General features: G+C 41.4%; 2 protein-coding genes across 7 annotated transcripts; both read left to right on the top strand.

The window, feature by feature from the left end:
* Positions 1–58: 58 nt before the first annotated feature.
* rangap1b (Ran GTPase activating protein 1b) lies at positions 59–8,529 on the top strand. Of its 2 annotated transcripts, none has more exons than XM_028030147.1 (16): positions 59–165; positions 460–583; positions 718–845; positions 1,390–1,449; positions 1,542–1,721; positions 1,802–1,936; positions 2,758–2,916; positions 3,007–3,120; positions 3,193–3,292; positions 3,456–3,540; positions 4,093–4,249; positions 4,367–4,441; positions 4,548–4,650; positions 5,837–5,925; positions 6,865–6,986; positions 7,188–8,529. In XM_028030147.1, the coding sequence occupies exons 2-16, from the start codon at positions 472–474 to the stop codon at positions 7,270–7,272; spliced, it is 1,704 nt and encodes a 567-aa protein (XP_027885948.1). In that variant the 5' UTR covers positions 59–165; positions 460–471; the 3' UTR covers positions 7,273–8,529. The 2 variants fall into 2 exon arrangements, with proteins under 2 accessions (XP_027885948.1, XP_027885949.1); XM_028030148.1 differs by having other exon boundaries at positions 77–165; positions 463–583.
* Positions 8,530–8,626: 97 nt separating this feature from the next.
* Positions 8,627–14,976, top strand: chadlb (chondroadherin-like b). 5 transcript variants are annotated; one of them, XM_028028994.1, is made up of 12 exons: positions 8,655–8,752; positions 9,440–9,513; positions 10,591–10,767; positions 10,887–11,081; positions 11,358–11,513; positions 11,632–11,777; positions 11,937–12,218; positions 12,294–12,513; positions 13,206–13,479; positions 13,559–13,971; positions 14,043–14,209; positions 14,307–14,976. In XM_028028994.1, the coding sequence occupies exons 2-12, from the start codon at positions 9,454–9,456 to the stop codon at positions 14,542–14,544; spliced, it is 2,328 nt and encodes a 775-aa protein (XP_027884795.1). In that variant the 5' UTR covers positions 8,655–8,752; positions 9,440–9,453; the 3' UTR covers positions 14,545–14,976. The 5 variants fall into 5 exon arrangements, with proteins under 5 accessions (XP_027884792.1, XP_027884791.1, XP_027884795.1 ...); XM_028028992.1 differs by having other exon boundaries at positions 13,203–13,479; XM_028028993.1 differs by having other exon boundaries at positions 8,681–8,752; positions 9,046–9,513; positions 13,203–13,479.
* Positions 14,977–15,617: the final 641 nt, after the last annotated feature.

The raw sequence follows: 15,617 nt of genomic DNA, 5'->3' as shown, positions 1-15,617 counted from the left end.
ACCATGCCGCAGTTTTACAGAAGAGCCAGCAGATGGCGCAAACGTACCTGTTGACGAAAACGCCGAACTGGGGCGGCGTGACGTCAGAAGGTTTAGCAACTGGCGCGCCGCGCGGAAGCAGCGCGTGTGTTTCTATATTCAACTTAATTGATAAGTCTTTAAAAGGTGAGTTTAATCAATGGTGTTGTTCACAAGTCTTCTGACGGGAGTTTATATTATTGTTAACGCTGAGACAGAAAAACCGACTTCGGCAAGTCTGTCCAAATGGCTTTTTTTTTTTTTTCTGAAGCTGCGCACTTACCGGTAGTTAGCACCGGTAAAGCTATTACAGCTAGCTTCTAGACTTACTCTGGGTCCAGTTTCGCCATCGACTAACTGATAAATGTTAGCATCACCTGACGCGGTTTTACGTAGCTGGAACTTCTCTTCACTCCCCCTCCTTCATGTTTGACTTTTCAGCAGGTATAGAACATGGCCTCAGATGACATCGCTCAGCTGGCTGATGCTCTCTCGAAAACTCACGTTGGTGATGGAGAGTTGAGCTTTAAAGGTCTGGGACTGAAGCTCGACGACTCGGAGTCAGGTCAGAAGACGTAACTTTTTTTCTTTCTTTCTTTTTTGTGGAACCGTTCGATTTCTGTTTCACCTCCTCTGATCTGACGAGCTGCTGTCTGTGTTTTATTTTTATTTTTTATAACTAACTGTCTGTGTTTTCAGCGGCAGAGCTGCTCGGTAAGATAGAGCAGTACCCGGGTCTGAGAGCCCTGCGCCTGGAGGGCAACACTGTGGGAGTGGAAGCTGCCAAAGCCATTGCTAAAGCTCTTGAAAGCAAAGACCAGCTTCAGGTACGCGTCGCGTCATATTTCACTGTCGAAGGAAAGTACACAACAGATTTCACTTGGATTTGTCTGTAGGTTTGCCAAACACTAAGACTCTAATTTTAAAAAGACTGTAAAGAGATTTATTTCTTTAACTGTGACAGTTACCTAACATTTGTAATGTTGAAAGCGCAAAAGGCTTTTACGCCTCACTGTAAAATAGTCATATTTTTAAAAAAAGAAGAAGTTTTTTGTTTGTTTTTTTCTCTGACAAGATTTTAAACACCTCATTTAATCTGGACAACTTCGAGTCATGTTTTAATAGCAACTTCTTTACAAAAGAGTGTTGGTGTCAGTGTGAAATGGTAGTGATGTGTTCACAGATTGGGGGGGGAACAATAAATGTAAAGTTTTTTACCAAGCGATCATGGCCTGTCAAACAAAACTCGTCCAGCTGACTTTTTGTTGTCTTCCTGTTCGTAACGTGTTTCACTCATTATCCCAAAGAGGTGCTTTCTTCCTGATTAGACCCAGACTTCTGTTGATTTTGTCAATCATTGTCTCTTTTCAGAGATGCTACTGGAGTGACATGTTCACAGGAAGGCTCCGCTCTGAAATCCCCACCGCTCTGGTGAGAATAGCTTCACCCTTCCTTTACTCCTCCTCTCCCCCATCACTTAAAGCTCCTACGTTTATTTTATAATCCGAACGTGCGTTTATCAGATGTGTTTGAGCGGTGCACTGATGAGCGCTGGTGCCCGGCTGACTGAGTTGGACCTGAGCGATAATGCCTTCGGGCCTGACGGCGTCAAAGGCATCGAGCAGCTGCTGAGGAGTCCCTCCTGCCACACGCTGAGGGAACTGAGACTCAACAACTGTGGCATGGGAATAGGAGGGGGGAAGGTGAATCCGCGCAAACGACAGCGTCTTTCAACAACCAAACAGAAACAAAAGGGTTTTTTTTCTTATTTTTATACCAACAGATCCTGGCTGAAGCGCTTATTGAGTGCCACAAGAAGTCAACAGCCGTCGGATCCGCGCTGAGGCTGAAAGTGTTCGTTGCAGGGAGAAACCGTCTGGAGAACGATGGGGCGAGTGCCCTGGCCAAGGCCTTCCAGGTAGACTAACTGAGCTTTCCATCTGTGTTTCCTTATAATAGTCACATTGATGTTTTACATGTTTTTCACATTTACTGCTAACATTTTAAATACATTATTTATAAGCATGTCACCATAAGCAATAAATCAGTTAATGGCATAATTAATTAAAATGAATGTGATCATTTCCATTTGGACAACAGCCAGTAAAGAAATGCTCCCCTTTAATATTCCAGAAAAGCTGCCATTTTGAGAAATACTGCAAATATTTGACACTCAGCACAAAGTAGTTAGGTTGCACTTCCTGCCACGTCTGCCTGTTTTCTCTGCCTAAGTGGAATGATTATTTTTTTTGAAATACAGTTTTGTTTAACAAGATTTCATAGTCCATTTTAATTATTGTTGTTGTTTCAGTTGTATTATTTAGTTAGTTTGGATTTTTAAAATACTTTCCAGTTAAAATGCGATTTTAATTATTGTTGCTTTTGTTTGTTTTATTTTGTATAATTAAATGCTGTCCAGTTTAGGTGTTGAATGTTGTTTTAGAAGTGAAAGTTGTTTTCCCTATGAGTGGATATGCTACAAAAACCAAATAATAAGCCATTATTATTATCGTTATTGTTGTATTTGTTGAAAATGGTCTCAAAATAACAAGATTATCATTTATCACAATTTCTGGGGCAATTTATCATTCAGGAAAATATTTTATTGTGACACGCCTGGTTGTTTATTACAGGATATTCTAAGTAAAAAATCTTACTATGCTAACGTGGCTGCGGGTTTAATTTTGCCAATGCTAAGAGCCGTGCTATGGTTTATAATATATATATTTTTAATCTAAGCTGATGGGAAGCCTAGAGGAGATCCACATGCCTCAGAATGGAATAAACTACGCCGGTGTGATGGCGTTGGCTTCAGCCATCCGTCACAACCCCGAGCTCCAAGTCCTCAACTTCAACGACAACACCTTCACCAAGAGGGGAACGCTGGCCATGGCCCAAGTGAGAAAAAAAACAAAAAAAACTCCCCATCAGAGGAATCCATTTTGTACCCCGTGTGTTTAAGCCACGCCCACCATGCTGACTCTGCAGGCTCTGAGGCACCTCAGGAACATCCAGGTGATCAACTTTGGCGACTGTCTGGTCCGGTCTGAAGGAGCCATCGCTCTCGCTGCAGTGTTGACAGAAGGACTGCCGGTCCTGAAGGTGAGCGAAACGTCTGGCTCCTCTGTGCCAGAACCGTTCATGGTGCTTCATGGCGCTCTTGTGTGTCTTCAGGAACTCAACTTGTCATTCGGCGAGATCACAGCGGGGGCGGCTCTTGTGGTCGCTCAGGCCGTCTTGGACAAACCTCATATGGAGAAAGTCAATCTGAACGGTACGAGTACACACCAGTGGACTGCACTACCTGTGGCTATGCCACATGGTAACATTTTAGATAGAACTTATTTATGTCTTCATATTTATGACTATAAAGCTTTTAAATTTGTATGGAACCGGACAGGTTAATATGAATCAAGGTTAAAATTGCATTTTAACAGGTAACTGTCTGGGTGAGGACGGCTGTGATGTCCTGAGAGAAGTTCTGGACAATGTGGACAAAGGAGACATGCTGGCCTCACTCAGGTAACTGTCCAACACTTGGTTGTCATTGAGAATGATGCTACTCTTGCTGCTGTAGCTTTACATCCAAGAGCAAGTGAATAGTAGAATTAAATGTCATAAAGTAAATGTCATGTTCAATCAGATTAATTGCGATGAATCAGTTATTGAAGTAATGTTTAATTTAATTATTGATTTATTGTTAAATGGAGGATACCGACTCAAAAAGGCCCATTGGTGGAAGAATGTCATCAGAGCAGTAATTAAACCAAAACTGTACAGTGATGTATACATTTAGCATCTAAACCTAAAACAAAAAAAGAACTATGACTGTAAATCTGTACTATGTGGTGTTGCCCAAGTGAAGATTTAGCTCCACTTGGTTCAAATTCTGTAAAAAACATAAATAAATCAAATAAATTTCCTGTTAAGCATCTTTTGCTTAACTGGAAAGTTAAATGAAAAATCTGAAGAATGTGCCAGTTCTTTTAGTCATTGGAATAATTAATAAGATAATTCATTTGTCTATTTTTTTTTACTAAATGAGGAATCGCTGTCGTCTTTATTCCTCTACAGTGAGGATGAGGGTGAGCCTGATGATGAGGAAGATGAAGACAGCGATGCCGGCGATAGCGATGGAAGTGATGAATGTTATGAGACCGGCGAGTGTGAGGAAATTGTGAAAGAAAACGGAATGAATGGAGGAGAAAGCCCAGAAAAACCTCAGAGCCAAGTAAGCAAGTCACAAGCATATCCAATATGTCCAATATTAGGATGCCACAGTTTCTTTTTTTTATTAAATCATTTTGGACGTCTTGAGTTACAAGCGTTTATTTTTCCAAACCCTCAGGCAGAAATCCTGTCATTCCTCAGTCACCCCTCAGCAGAAAAGTTGTCTCATATGAAGATGAACCTTCAGCAAGAGGCGAGTTTATTTTCCTTCTCCTCTTTAAAGTCTTCACTCTTTTTTTATGCACAAGGTGTTGGTAAAATCACTTTTTAAATATCCATCTCTGTTCTCTCTTCTCTAGGTTAATGTGTCTGAACCAAACAAAGCTGCAGAACTCTTTCTGAAGATTGGCTCCCTGCACAGCCAGGACGCTGAGGCTAACGCAGCTGTTTTTGAAGTCATTGGTAAAAGCACTTGGAGCTGAAACCTGTATGAAAAGACATCTTTGTTTTCGCCTCCAAACAGAATTTTTCCTGTTTCGGCTCTTTTGGGATCAGCAAAATTCCATATTTGCTAAATATTATCGGTAACACTTTATTTGATGGGGTGTGCATAAGAATGGGCTGGGAAATGGGCTGCACAGTGGTGCAGTTGGTAGCACTGTTGCCTTGCAGCAAGAAGGTCCTGGGTTCGATTCCCGGCCTGGGGTCTTTCTGCATGGACTCTGGCTTCCTCCCACAGTTAAAAAACATGACTGTCAGGTTAATTGGTCTCTCTAAATTCTCCCTAGGTGTGAGTGTGTGTGATGGATGGATGGTACATAAGAATGACATGACACTGTCATAAACATGTATTATTTTGTAAATAATGACATTTTAATGCAAAGTCCATTAAAAGTGGACTTTCGAGGCAACGTTTAGAGTAACTTTGCATTAAAAGTGTAATTATTTACCGAATGACACTTCATGACAACAGTCATAAACATTCATAAAGACTCCTTCATGTTCATGACAGATTTTATGACAGAGTCATGTCAGTCTTATGCACACCCCGTCAAATAAAGTCTTACCATATTTCCTTAATATTTTGTTTCTATTGCCTTTTCAAAATGTATGATTTGGGTCAAATATTTGTTTACACTAGCTACACCCAACAGTATCATGCTAGTGATAGGTTTCATGCTAACATTAGCCTTATAAGTAAAATAAGCATTTTAGCAAATTTTTGATTTAACAGCTATGTTTATCATACTGAATGGAGTAAGTCGACATGCTGGGTTTCAGCCCCACATGCTACTGATTAAGATAACCTTAGCATTTTGGCTCATTTTAACATATAATAATATTTGCATACTGAGTTTAGTAAGTTAAAGTTAGTCAACATGCTAGTGATGACCCACATCCCACAACTAGTCTCTACATGCTAGTGGTAGCTCACTTGTTGACATCAGCGTTCCAGCTAAAATAAGCATTTTAACTCATTTTTGACCAAATTTAGCTACTGAATGGAGTAAATCAATGGAAATCAACATGCTGGCTAAACCCCACTTGCTATTGACACCAATTAAGCTCAGCTTTGCATTGTACTGCAGAGTGAAGCTCTTTTCCGGTTTTTCTATGTTGCTTGAAACCATCATTACTTTTTTAACAGACGGCGTTTTGAAGAAGGTTCTCTCTGCTTCGGCCCTCCAGTCACACTGCTTCCTCACCACCCTGCTGGTCCTGATGGGAGTCCTGAAGGTGCAGTGCAGCTCAACAACCTTTAGGCTCCTATGTCTCTGAAGGATTGCAAAAAAAACCCAAACAAAAACCCTCATTATACAAAAGCACTGCTATCGCCAATCGGTAGATAGATTATCCAAAGAAAAATGCTAATTATTAAGCCATCAAAATTTGTCCGTGTTCTACTTTGTATTTTAAAAATTGTGTTTTTTAGTTGTTTTTTAAGTCAAATAGAGATTTTCACACAACAGCGAATCAGGGCCAGGACAATTACGGTATATACATATATATATATATATATATATATATATATATTATTTTGGCTATAATTATAGTATTACAAAATTAGTCTTAATAAAACAGAGAATAGAGTAAAATTATAATAAAGTGACAAAGTCCTAACCAAGTAAGGAAGATGCAACGGTGACATTAAAGTTGTATAATACAGTGACAACAAAGTGGTAATCTTAACAGAATAAAGTAGTAATGAAGCTATAATTTTACTAGAATAAAGTCGTAATAATGCATAGGATAAGGTTGTATTTTAGGACAATAAAACTGTATTTTATATATATATATATTTTTTTTTAAAATAATTTCTCCTTGAAGAATAATTAAAAGTAAAATGAGGAATGTTGAGCATCTTGTGACTTTGAGCTTTGGTGGCGGTTTTACAAATAAGGAAATTCGTAATCTTTTAACACATCAGCGTCAGATTATTATCAGCAGCAGGACTTTAAGAAAAGTCCTGCAAACGACTGAGTTTATTTCAAAAGAACCACAGAATCGCATCAGATTTTTATCTCATTAAAATAACTTTTTTCTCAGAATTTAAGAAATTTCTTTTTTTAATATTGCCTCGTTATTTTACCAATATCATGACTTTGTTCTCCTAATTTAAAAAAAAATCAAATCAAATCTTGGTCTATCTCCAATACCACATAATTTTTGTTTTAGGGAGAGGGCAAAGTGAAGAAGGTGCCACTGGTCCCAGGTCAGCTGCTGTGTTTGGAACATGCTGTCCAGCAGGAGTATTTCACTCAGGACCACGCCTCTGTTTTGCACACTCTGCTGTCCAGGTAATCTTCTACCACCACCAGCCTGTTTTGGCTAAACTAAGAAGGCATTCCAGTCTGCTTGCTTTCTGCTCCCTGAGAAATTGTGCAGAAATCGGTGGAGTTCTATTTACAGTCTAATTCTAATCTGACTCATTTGTCTCGATGGATGCGCTCGGTGAAGAAGTGGGACTTTAGTCTCAAACTGTGTTTTTCTCTGTGCAGAAACGGTGATGCTCTGAAGTCCTGCAGCAGCGCCAAAGACAGGCTGAGCTCTGCTCTGGAGAAGAAAAGCCACAAGTACCACTGATTAAAGCCAGTACCAACACTGGGACATAAACACACACTGTTCTTTATTACTCTGGATATGTAACAAACAGGGATACTTCCTACTTGAACAAAGGGACAAGTAAAGCCACTATTTATGCCTCCTGATTTGTATATTTTATAAGATGCAATGTCTTAATCTCTATTTTTCTACTTTTTGATTGTGACATATATATATTTTTTATAAATAAAACGTCCAAATTCAAACCACACATAGGCAGATGAAGTAGACGACATGATGTCAAGTAGGAAAGCAAATGCTAGAAAGATGATAAATTAACTGTAAGGTGGCAGACATGTTTTATTGATGTAAAAAAAATAAATAAACAAAAAAAAACTTGGTGCCACAAAGTGTGAATCAAGGATGTCAAAAAAGCTTTGATTTGTTAAAATCAGGTTACATTGTTTTGCTTAAACGTGCAGTGCTCTGCAAAAGTATTCACGTCTCTTCGCAATCAAACCACAGCGTATTTTATGGACCAATATAAAGTGGCGCATAATCGTGACGCCGAAGGAAAAGGGCACATTGTCAAAATATTCTTGGCACCCTCAGATAAAGAATCTCAAAGGGTATAAATACTTTTGCCAAAAATGTTTGTCAAGATTAGAGGAAGCCTAATTTGTTGGCCAATATTTGTCATTTATTTGGGCGCTGCAATTGGCCAATAATCAACGAAGCAACTCATTTTTACCATATCTACTTTTGTCGTCGTAATTTTGACGACAAAAACATTCCCACCACCAGATCTATAGAGGCAAAGAATAAGAAAGCTACTTCATGTACAAAGAAAATACCACTTTTCTGACTGTAAATTATAAAAAAAAAATGCAAACATTAGTTCATATCTGCCATATAAAACAGCATATCGGTCCTTGTAATGCGGTCAATATCCTGCTGCGTCAAGCGTCCAGATGGATCTGTTCATCAAACATATAGGTCATGTGACCAGCATGAATGTGCAATGTTGTCCTTCCAACAAACACCATATCACATATCCTTATCACTTAGTGCTGCGCATATTTGATTATCCTGTCTTACCTCATAGATGTATCTTCTTGTTGACTAGATGGATCTCTGCTGTGAAAAGGGAAGAGAATATAATGTTATATAATTTTGTATACCAATCTATAGAAATGGGGGGGGAGAGGGGAACAACTTTTTTGTCAAGATAGTTTTGTTTACCTGGTGTTCATTTATATTGAATACAATAAATATATGGAACATTTGAACAAACTGGAACCTGTGTGTTTGCTGTTATTTTTGTCTGCTACCCAAGTATCATAGAAGCTTGTTTGTTGTTGCACTTGTTTAAATTATGAAGGCGGTGTAGCAACAGTTGGGTGGAAATGACTTCCCCATGCAGTGGGAGGTGGCCGGCGGGTCGGATAAGCAGAGTTGGTTTTGGATGAGGCACAGCCGGGTAAAGAGAAGTGGAGTCTTAGCGAGCTGCAGCGAAGTAGAGGTTAGTGTACCGAAAATATGCTTGATGAAATTCATCTGTGGATTTAAAAACTTTCTCTAATTTTTTTATTGGTAACAATTGATGACGCAAAAGCTGTGCTTCATTAGCCTGTGATGTATGCTTTATTTTCTTCAGTTTGTTTTTGTCCTAGTTTTGCTGGCATGCGTTAAGATGAGCCAGTAAATGGATACATTAACGCATGGGAATGTCTAAAATCTGTGTAAAATAGTTTTCACACCCTGCTAGCTGAAAGGACTCTCTTTTTTTTCCCTTTTTTTTGTTTGTTTTTGCAGAGGGAATACATTTTTGGCATGACATCGGCAGGAATAGACACTGCGTCTTTGTACGCAGCTTCCTCTTTGCAGTTTGGACCCCAGTAAGGGTCCGAGCAAACATTCCTCCGTCTCCAGTTTCTGAGTCCCTCAGTGTTTTCCCTTTACTTTAAGGGACAAAGCTATAACATTTTTAACAGGGCTTCATTTAGACAAATAGCCAACTTTTAAACAGGATTTTCTTTTCTAACCAAGTTTTTAGATATTAAAAACTATTCTACATTTATGTCTTTGCTGTTTGGTTTTTCTTTACGGTCCTGCTGGTGTAAGATTGAGGCACAAGCTAATGTTTTAGTTCTCCAAATCTCTGAACATGAAACTGTTAAGCTTTTGGTCTCTGCTTATGTGGATCAAGGCTGTTGATCCAACATGGGAATGTGGCTTCAGGGCATTCCAGTGGAGACCAGCGCAGGGGCAAGTGGCATAAAGGTAGGAATTATAAAGCATTTCCATATTTAAAAGCTCAGACTAATTAAGGTTTTCACTACTTTTCATCTTCACTACAGAGGAGGGTTGGGGCCTCTTTTATAAAAATCTGATGTTTTTTCCTCAGAATCCGTATTTCTCAGAATTCTGACTTGATCTCTGCTGATTAAAATCAGACTTTTGAGGACAAAGTCTCTCTTTTCTTTTTTTTTTGTATCAGTGGCTCTAATCCTCTTCTGTACCTCTCAAATTAGAGACTTGCAAAAGTATTTGTACAGTTCAAAATTGCTGGCATTGTGTTCCACAAGCAATAAATCCATCCGTTTTCTTACACCTTTGTCCCCAGCGGGGCTGGAAGGGGTGCTGGTGCCTATCTCCAGCTAGACATTTTGGGTGAGAGGCGGGGTTACACCCTGGAGAGGTCGCCAGTCCATCACAGGGCAACACAGACCAAAAACAATCCGTCAGTGTCATTTATTGGGATTTTATGTCAGACTGAGATAAACAAATGCAGAATCATAAAGTGGAAGGAACATGCTTTTCAAAAGCAGAGGAGATGACACTCCTCGACAGACTTACAGAAGAGCTGCACCATTTTACTGCACCGACACTAAAGGACCCAAGCTTCTTCAAGAAGCACTGGACGTCTGAGGTGTACCCAGTGAAAAGGAATGGTGAGAGAACAGCCCCCGGTGGTACACCTGTGCTGGTTAGAGACTCCATCCTTCCATCTCACAAACTGTGGTCTGTTTGTCAGGTAGTCATTGATCGAGGCGAATGGTGACCCCTCCACCTGTGCCTTCTAGAGTTTATGACAAAACACCTCAGTTTCTCTTAAACTGCTCTGTATTTATCCTATCAGGTTCCCTGCCCCTGCTGAAGGAAATCAACCACCACGTTTCACTGTGGGGAAGGTGTTTTAACTATGGTGCTTTGTCAGTTTTCCTCTTCACTGCGTTTTTCAAATAGGGCAAAGATTTCAGTTTTGATGTGATCACAGTTTTCACACCTTTTCATGCTTAAAAGTGAGTTGTTCCTGCATATTGCAGTAATCCTCTTATAAATTCTCTTTCTTTACAGATGCCTGTTCTGGACTTGCCAAACCCTTTCTGGGTTCTGTTGCTCGGCTTGTTGCTCCTTTGCATCCCTCCGAGTCACACAGCAAAATGTCCACAGCAGTGCATTTGTGACCAGATCCAACTCAAAGTGGCCTGTGTGAACAAAAACCTGACCCAAGTTCCTTCCACTGTTGATGAGGTTTCTCCTCACACACACACACACACACACACACACACACACACACACTCATCAGGGTTTCTACACATACAGTTTGTCACTGAACTGTAAGGCTACAGCTGCGATGTGTTTTGCTCTAGATAACCGTGAAGCTGGATCTCCGAGGCAGTGACATCCAAGAACTTCCCTCAGGAGCTTTTAAACACACTCCCTATCTGACTCACCTTTGGCTGCCGAGGTGTAACATCCGGAGAGTTAAGGAGGGGGCTTTCCGTGGCCTTGGCCGCCTGGTCTTCCTTAACCTGGCCTACAACAACATAGAGATCCTCTACCAGGTGATCAGAAAGTCACAGATACAGCTATAAGCTATGCTGTCCCAATTTCTCCCTTTTGAGTTGCTGCCATTCTTCATGCCATAAATTCACCACCATTCTTCAACAAATGCCATTGATTAGACAAGTCCAATTTAGATCCACTTTCAAAAAAAAAAAAATCCAGTTCATGAATTCAGAATTGAATACAGTTGATCAATAGTCAGATCAGATTCAAAATAATACTTATGTTTTTAGGGCAAAGTGGGTAAAACTATGGTTTATGTCCTTTGAGTCTAGGAATCTTTTGATGGCCTTTCCTCGCTGAAGGAGCTGTTCATCGACCATAACCGTGTGGAAGAGATAAAGCCTGGAGCGTTCTCTCAGCTGGGCTTCCTCAACCTTCTCTCTGTCACCCACAACCAGCTGGTCTACATGCCCCACCTGGCCTTCCAGGTACACAATCACAAAAATTTCCCGAAAGGGAAAACTGCGCACACACCAATCAGAAAATAGACTACAAGCGCCTCTTGTAGTCATTATCGTTGATACAAGCAAATGTTCATCCTTCAAGGGCTTGCAGAACATCAAGTGGCTTCGTCTCAGTCACAATTCTCTGAATTACCTGGACACTGAGGCGTTCGCTGGCTTGTTCACGCTCAACCGACTCAGCCTAGACCACAACGAGCTGCAGTTTTTTCCAACTGAAACCATGACAAGGTAAGGATGCTCGGAGAGATGACCTCTGCTTTCAGTGGGGAGGGAGCTTAGACAATCCTCCAAAGGAGATACCAGACAGCAGATCCACTGCAGTAACATACATGTTTAAATCCTGATGTTTCCCTCTTCTTCTCCACATCTCTTCCTTCCTGTGTCCAGGCTGCCAGAGGTGACTCGTCTGGACCTTAGCTATAACCCCATGACATATCTGGGAGAGAACGCAGTGTCCATGGCAAAGCTGACACACCTCTTCCTGGACCACATGTCCCTGCAGGACCTGGTCAACACCGCTGTATCGAAATCTCCCAACCTTGTACACCTGGACATCAGCCATAACCAGCTGCGTGTCCTTCAGCCCTTTTCTGAAGGCTCACCCAAGCTGGCACGTCTCAGCCTGGCTGGGAACCCCATCAACTGCAACTGCTACTTGCGTCCACTCAGGTGCAGCTAAACTCACTGGCTGGTTTTTAATCAACCACAGGGATGTTTATTTTTTTATTTTTGACCATCTTGCAGAGAGTGGGCAATCTATCGCAAAGTGAAGCTGCTGGGGACGTGTGGAGGACCGGCCCATCTTTCAGGGGAGAGCCTGGAGGCTGTCTACCCTAAAGAGCTGCGCTGCCAGAGCCAGGAAGCCATGCTGAAGGCAGAGTTTGAGGAAGCAACCAGGATCACTCCACCACCCACCCAAGAGCCAGAAAACAAGATCAAATGTCCTGCCAACTGTGTCTGTGAGGTGACTGGATTACTTAAGGGGATTGGATGGATTAATGAGAGGTTTCAAGTTTTGCTTTGTTTTTTTTTCTTTTTCAAATTTGTCTTGCCCTCTCTTGTGATTCAGTATACCAGAGAGCAAGTACAGGTTATGCAGAAAAAGAAAGCACATTCTTATATTTCTAAGGTTTTTATGAAAACTAGATCATCTGGACCTTGAACCAAGTTCAGCAGCAATACCTTAAAACCATTGTCCTGTCTTACTTGGTTGTGGACTTTGAGGTGTCGTCGGTTATAAAGGCCTCGATGTGTTTCAGTCACTTCAGTTGCACTTTGGCTACATTGATGTGATTTAGGTGTAGAACTTAGGGTGTCCCTCACGTTTGGGCAAACCTCTAACTATCAGACAGATGGCTTCACATTTGACTCTACAACAATTTGATTTACGTACAGAGTTCGTGGCAAACTCCATGCTTGTTTGTTTCCCAGATCAGGAGGGCTTCAAAATGAGTCAAAAGCATCATCCCTCCACCACCTTGGTGGACAGCTGGTTTGAGGCATTTACGCTTAGTTTTGCGTAAACTGGTAACCTACCCTACCTGTCATGAGACCAACAGAAAATCAGCTTATGGATAGATTAAACTAGTAGTTGTGTTTGTCTGTGTGGGTCTTTGAGTCTTTACCAATAATACTTCTGAAACTGTTTGCCAGCAGGCAGAGACACACCACTCTTCATGCGAGAACCGCGGCCACACCAAAGTGCCTCGAGGTTTCTCTCCCGAGACACGTCTTCTTGACATGCGAGGCAATAACTTCCACTACATTCCCAGCAACAGTTTCCCCGGTGTGGCCCAGGTGGTATCACTGCACTTGCAGCGCTGCAAGATTGTGGATGTGGAGGTCGGGGCTTTCAGCGGTATGAAGGGACTGATATACCTCTACCTGTCCGAGAACGACCTCACGTCCCTCAGTCCTGAAGCCTTTAAAGGTGCTTTTTATGAGGAAAAAAATCTATAAGGTTTATTCTTTCAATAATTACAAGCTTGGTTAATCTTCTGAATCCACAGGTCTGCCGCAGCTGACTTACCTCCACCTGGAGAAGAATCGCTTTGCTGATTTCCCCAAAGGAGCCTTTAAATTGGTGCCTAGTCTGCTAGCACTTCACTTGGAGAACAATGCCATCACCAAGTTGGAGGCTGGTATTCTGACTGGAGCTTTGGGTCTCAGAGCTCTTTACCTCACTGGAAACAACATCGGGAACATTTCACCCAGGGCTTTGGATCAGGCCAGTGGTCTAGAAAAGCTCTACCTGGGGGGAAACAAGCTGAAGGAGGTGCCCACCGAGGCACTGAGCAAGGCAAGGAACATTGAGGACCTCAGGCTGTCCGGTAATTTGATCCGCTGGGTGGGCCCGAACGCTTTTAAACCGCTGGACGGATCTCTGAAGGACCTGTATCTGGATAAGATGAGGCTGGAGAAGGTGAGCTTCTCCCCAAAAGAGCTTAACCAAGTGCACAAAAATGCTTTCTGATGATGTTTTCCAAACCGCAGATGTCTGAGAACTCCCTAGTTGGTGTGGGTCCAAGGTTAAGGAGTCTGTTTCTGGAAGGTAATAAGTTAGAAGAGGTGCCCGATTTCCATCAACTTGCATCCCTGGAAGTCATCAACCTGGCCGACAACCCTCTGATGTGCGACTGCCCTCTACTGCCGCTACGCCTGTAAGCAGCTCCTTTGACTTAAAGATATCCCATTGGCAGACATTTTGGCATTGCTAATGGAGAACTTAGACATTATCTGTTCCTCTCTTTCATCTAGGTGGATTGAGAAGGTTAATCTCAAGGTGAGAGCCACTTGCGCTAATCCCCCTGAGGTGAAGGGCCGAAAGGTCAAAGATGTCTACGTGTTCAAGGCATGTTCGGGTGGAGAAAGTCTTCCACATAAGGCCACTGGCACGGAAAAGGAGCACAAGAGGTTATGCAGGGCCCCTGTCAGTGTTATTTGTCGCCATGGTAGACGAAGGGCCAGGGCATGCGCAAACCAGAAGTTGCGCTAGACTTTTTTGTTGTCGTACATTTGAACTGACTCCGTCAAAAATATTCTGTCGTATTCTATTTAAATGACATCGACGTGGGTTACTCTGTCGCATCTAATTTTTATGCAGTTTAATTAATATTCAACAAGTTGAACAGACAATCCAGATCCCATCACACATAAAAAGAAACCCCAAAATACACCACCATGGTGGACATCCGATAATGAGGATTAAGTTAATAGTAAAATCACAAGCTATGCTCCACCGTTGCCATCTAGACGTGTGTGTGTCTATGTTCTCTACTGCGCATGCAGGGACACTTTTAGGCAGTTTGCAACAAGCACATTTAATTGAAAATAACTTAGCAGGTGTTGATGCTGCATTTTTGTCTCTGTCTGTACATTAAAAAATAAAGTGTTCTAGATGACGCAACATATTACTTTAGTACTTACATTGCACCGTCTACTTGCTGTGTTGGTTTTCGTTCTGTTTTTTCCTATAACTGTGTAGCACTTTGCCAAAGACATATTTCCCTTTGGAGACAAAGTATATTCTAATCCACAGGTGTCAAACTCCAGTCCTCGAGGGCCGCTGTCCTGCAGTTTTTAGATGTGCCACAAGTACAAAACACTGGAATAAAATGGCTTAATAACCTCCTCCTTGTGTAGATCAGTTCTCCAGAGCCTTAATGATCTAATTATTCTATTCAGGTGGTGCAGTAGAGGCACATCTAAAAGTTGCAGGACAGCGGCCCTTGAGGACTGGAGTTTGACACCCCTGTTCTAATCTATTCAATTTTACAGTACTGTATTTTCTGTTTTAAATATAAGCAATATGGTTGATCTAAACGTTTTTGTTGGAAATTTGGTGCTAAAATCAAACCACATGCATTTTTAATCCAGTTTCTCACAAGTTGAAAATCCCCCACTTATGTCAGACAGTTCTTTGTTTCAAAATAAAATTCTGTATTAATATCCTGACAAAGGTTTGAAACTTTTAACTAATTGTCATTAAACTCTAATCTAATATGCTCAATAGCTTAGCTTGTTTCTGTCTGGATAAGCTAAATGACTCCATCTTGGCTTTGCGGCTTT

The sequence above is a fragment of the Xiphophorus couchianus genome, chromosome 10, assembly GCF_001444195.1.
Source record: "Xiphophorus couchianus chromosome 10, X_couchianus-1.0, whole genome shotgun sequence".
Lineage (NCBI taxonomy): Eukaryota > Metazoa > Chordata > Actinopteri > Cyprinodontiformes > Poeciliidae > Xiphophorus > Xiphophorus couchianus.
This window is presented reverse-complemented; position numbering and strand designations above follow the sequence as displayed.

Bases quoted from the DNA above. Each gene is read 5' to 3' on its own strand.
- chadlb (XM_028028990.1), top strand. From the start codon at position 8,648: ATGCAGTGGGAGGTGGCCGGCGGGTCGGATAAGCAGAGTTGGTTTTGG. The intron at 10,768-10,886 runs GTTTCTCCTCAC...GTTTTGCTCTAG, and splicing joins TTCCTTCCACTGTTGATGAG to ATAACCGTGAAGCTGGATCT. The intron at 13,972-14,042 runs GTGAGCTTCTCC...TCCAAACCGCAG, and splicing joins ATAAGATGAGGCTGGAGAAG to ATGTCTGAGAACTCCCTAGT.
- rangap1b (XM_028030147.1), top strand. From the start codon at position 472: ATGGCCTCAGATGACATCGCTCAGCTGGCTGATGCTCTCTCGAAAACT. The intron at 1,722-1,801 runs GTGAATCCGCGC...TTATACCAACAG, and splicing joins TGGGAATAGGAGGGGGGAAG to ATCCTGGCTGAAGCGCTTAT. The intron at 5,926-6,864 runs GTGCAGTGCAGC...TTTTTGTTTTAG, and splicing joins TCCTGATGGGAGTCCTGAAG to GGAGAGGGCAAAGTGAAGAA.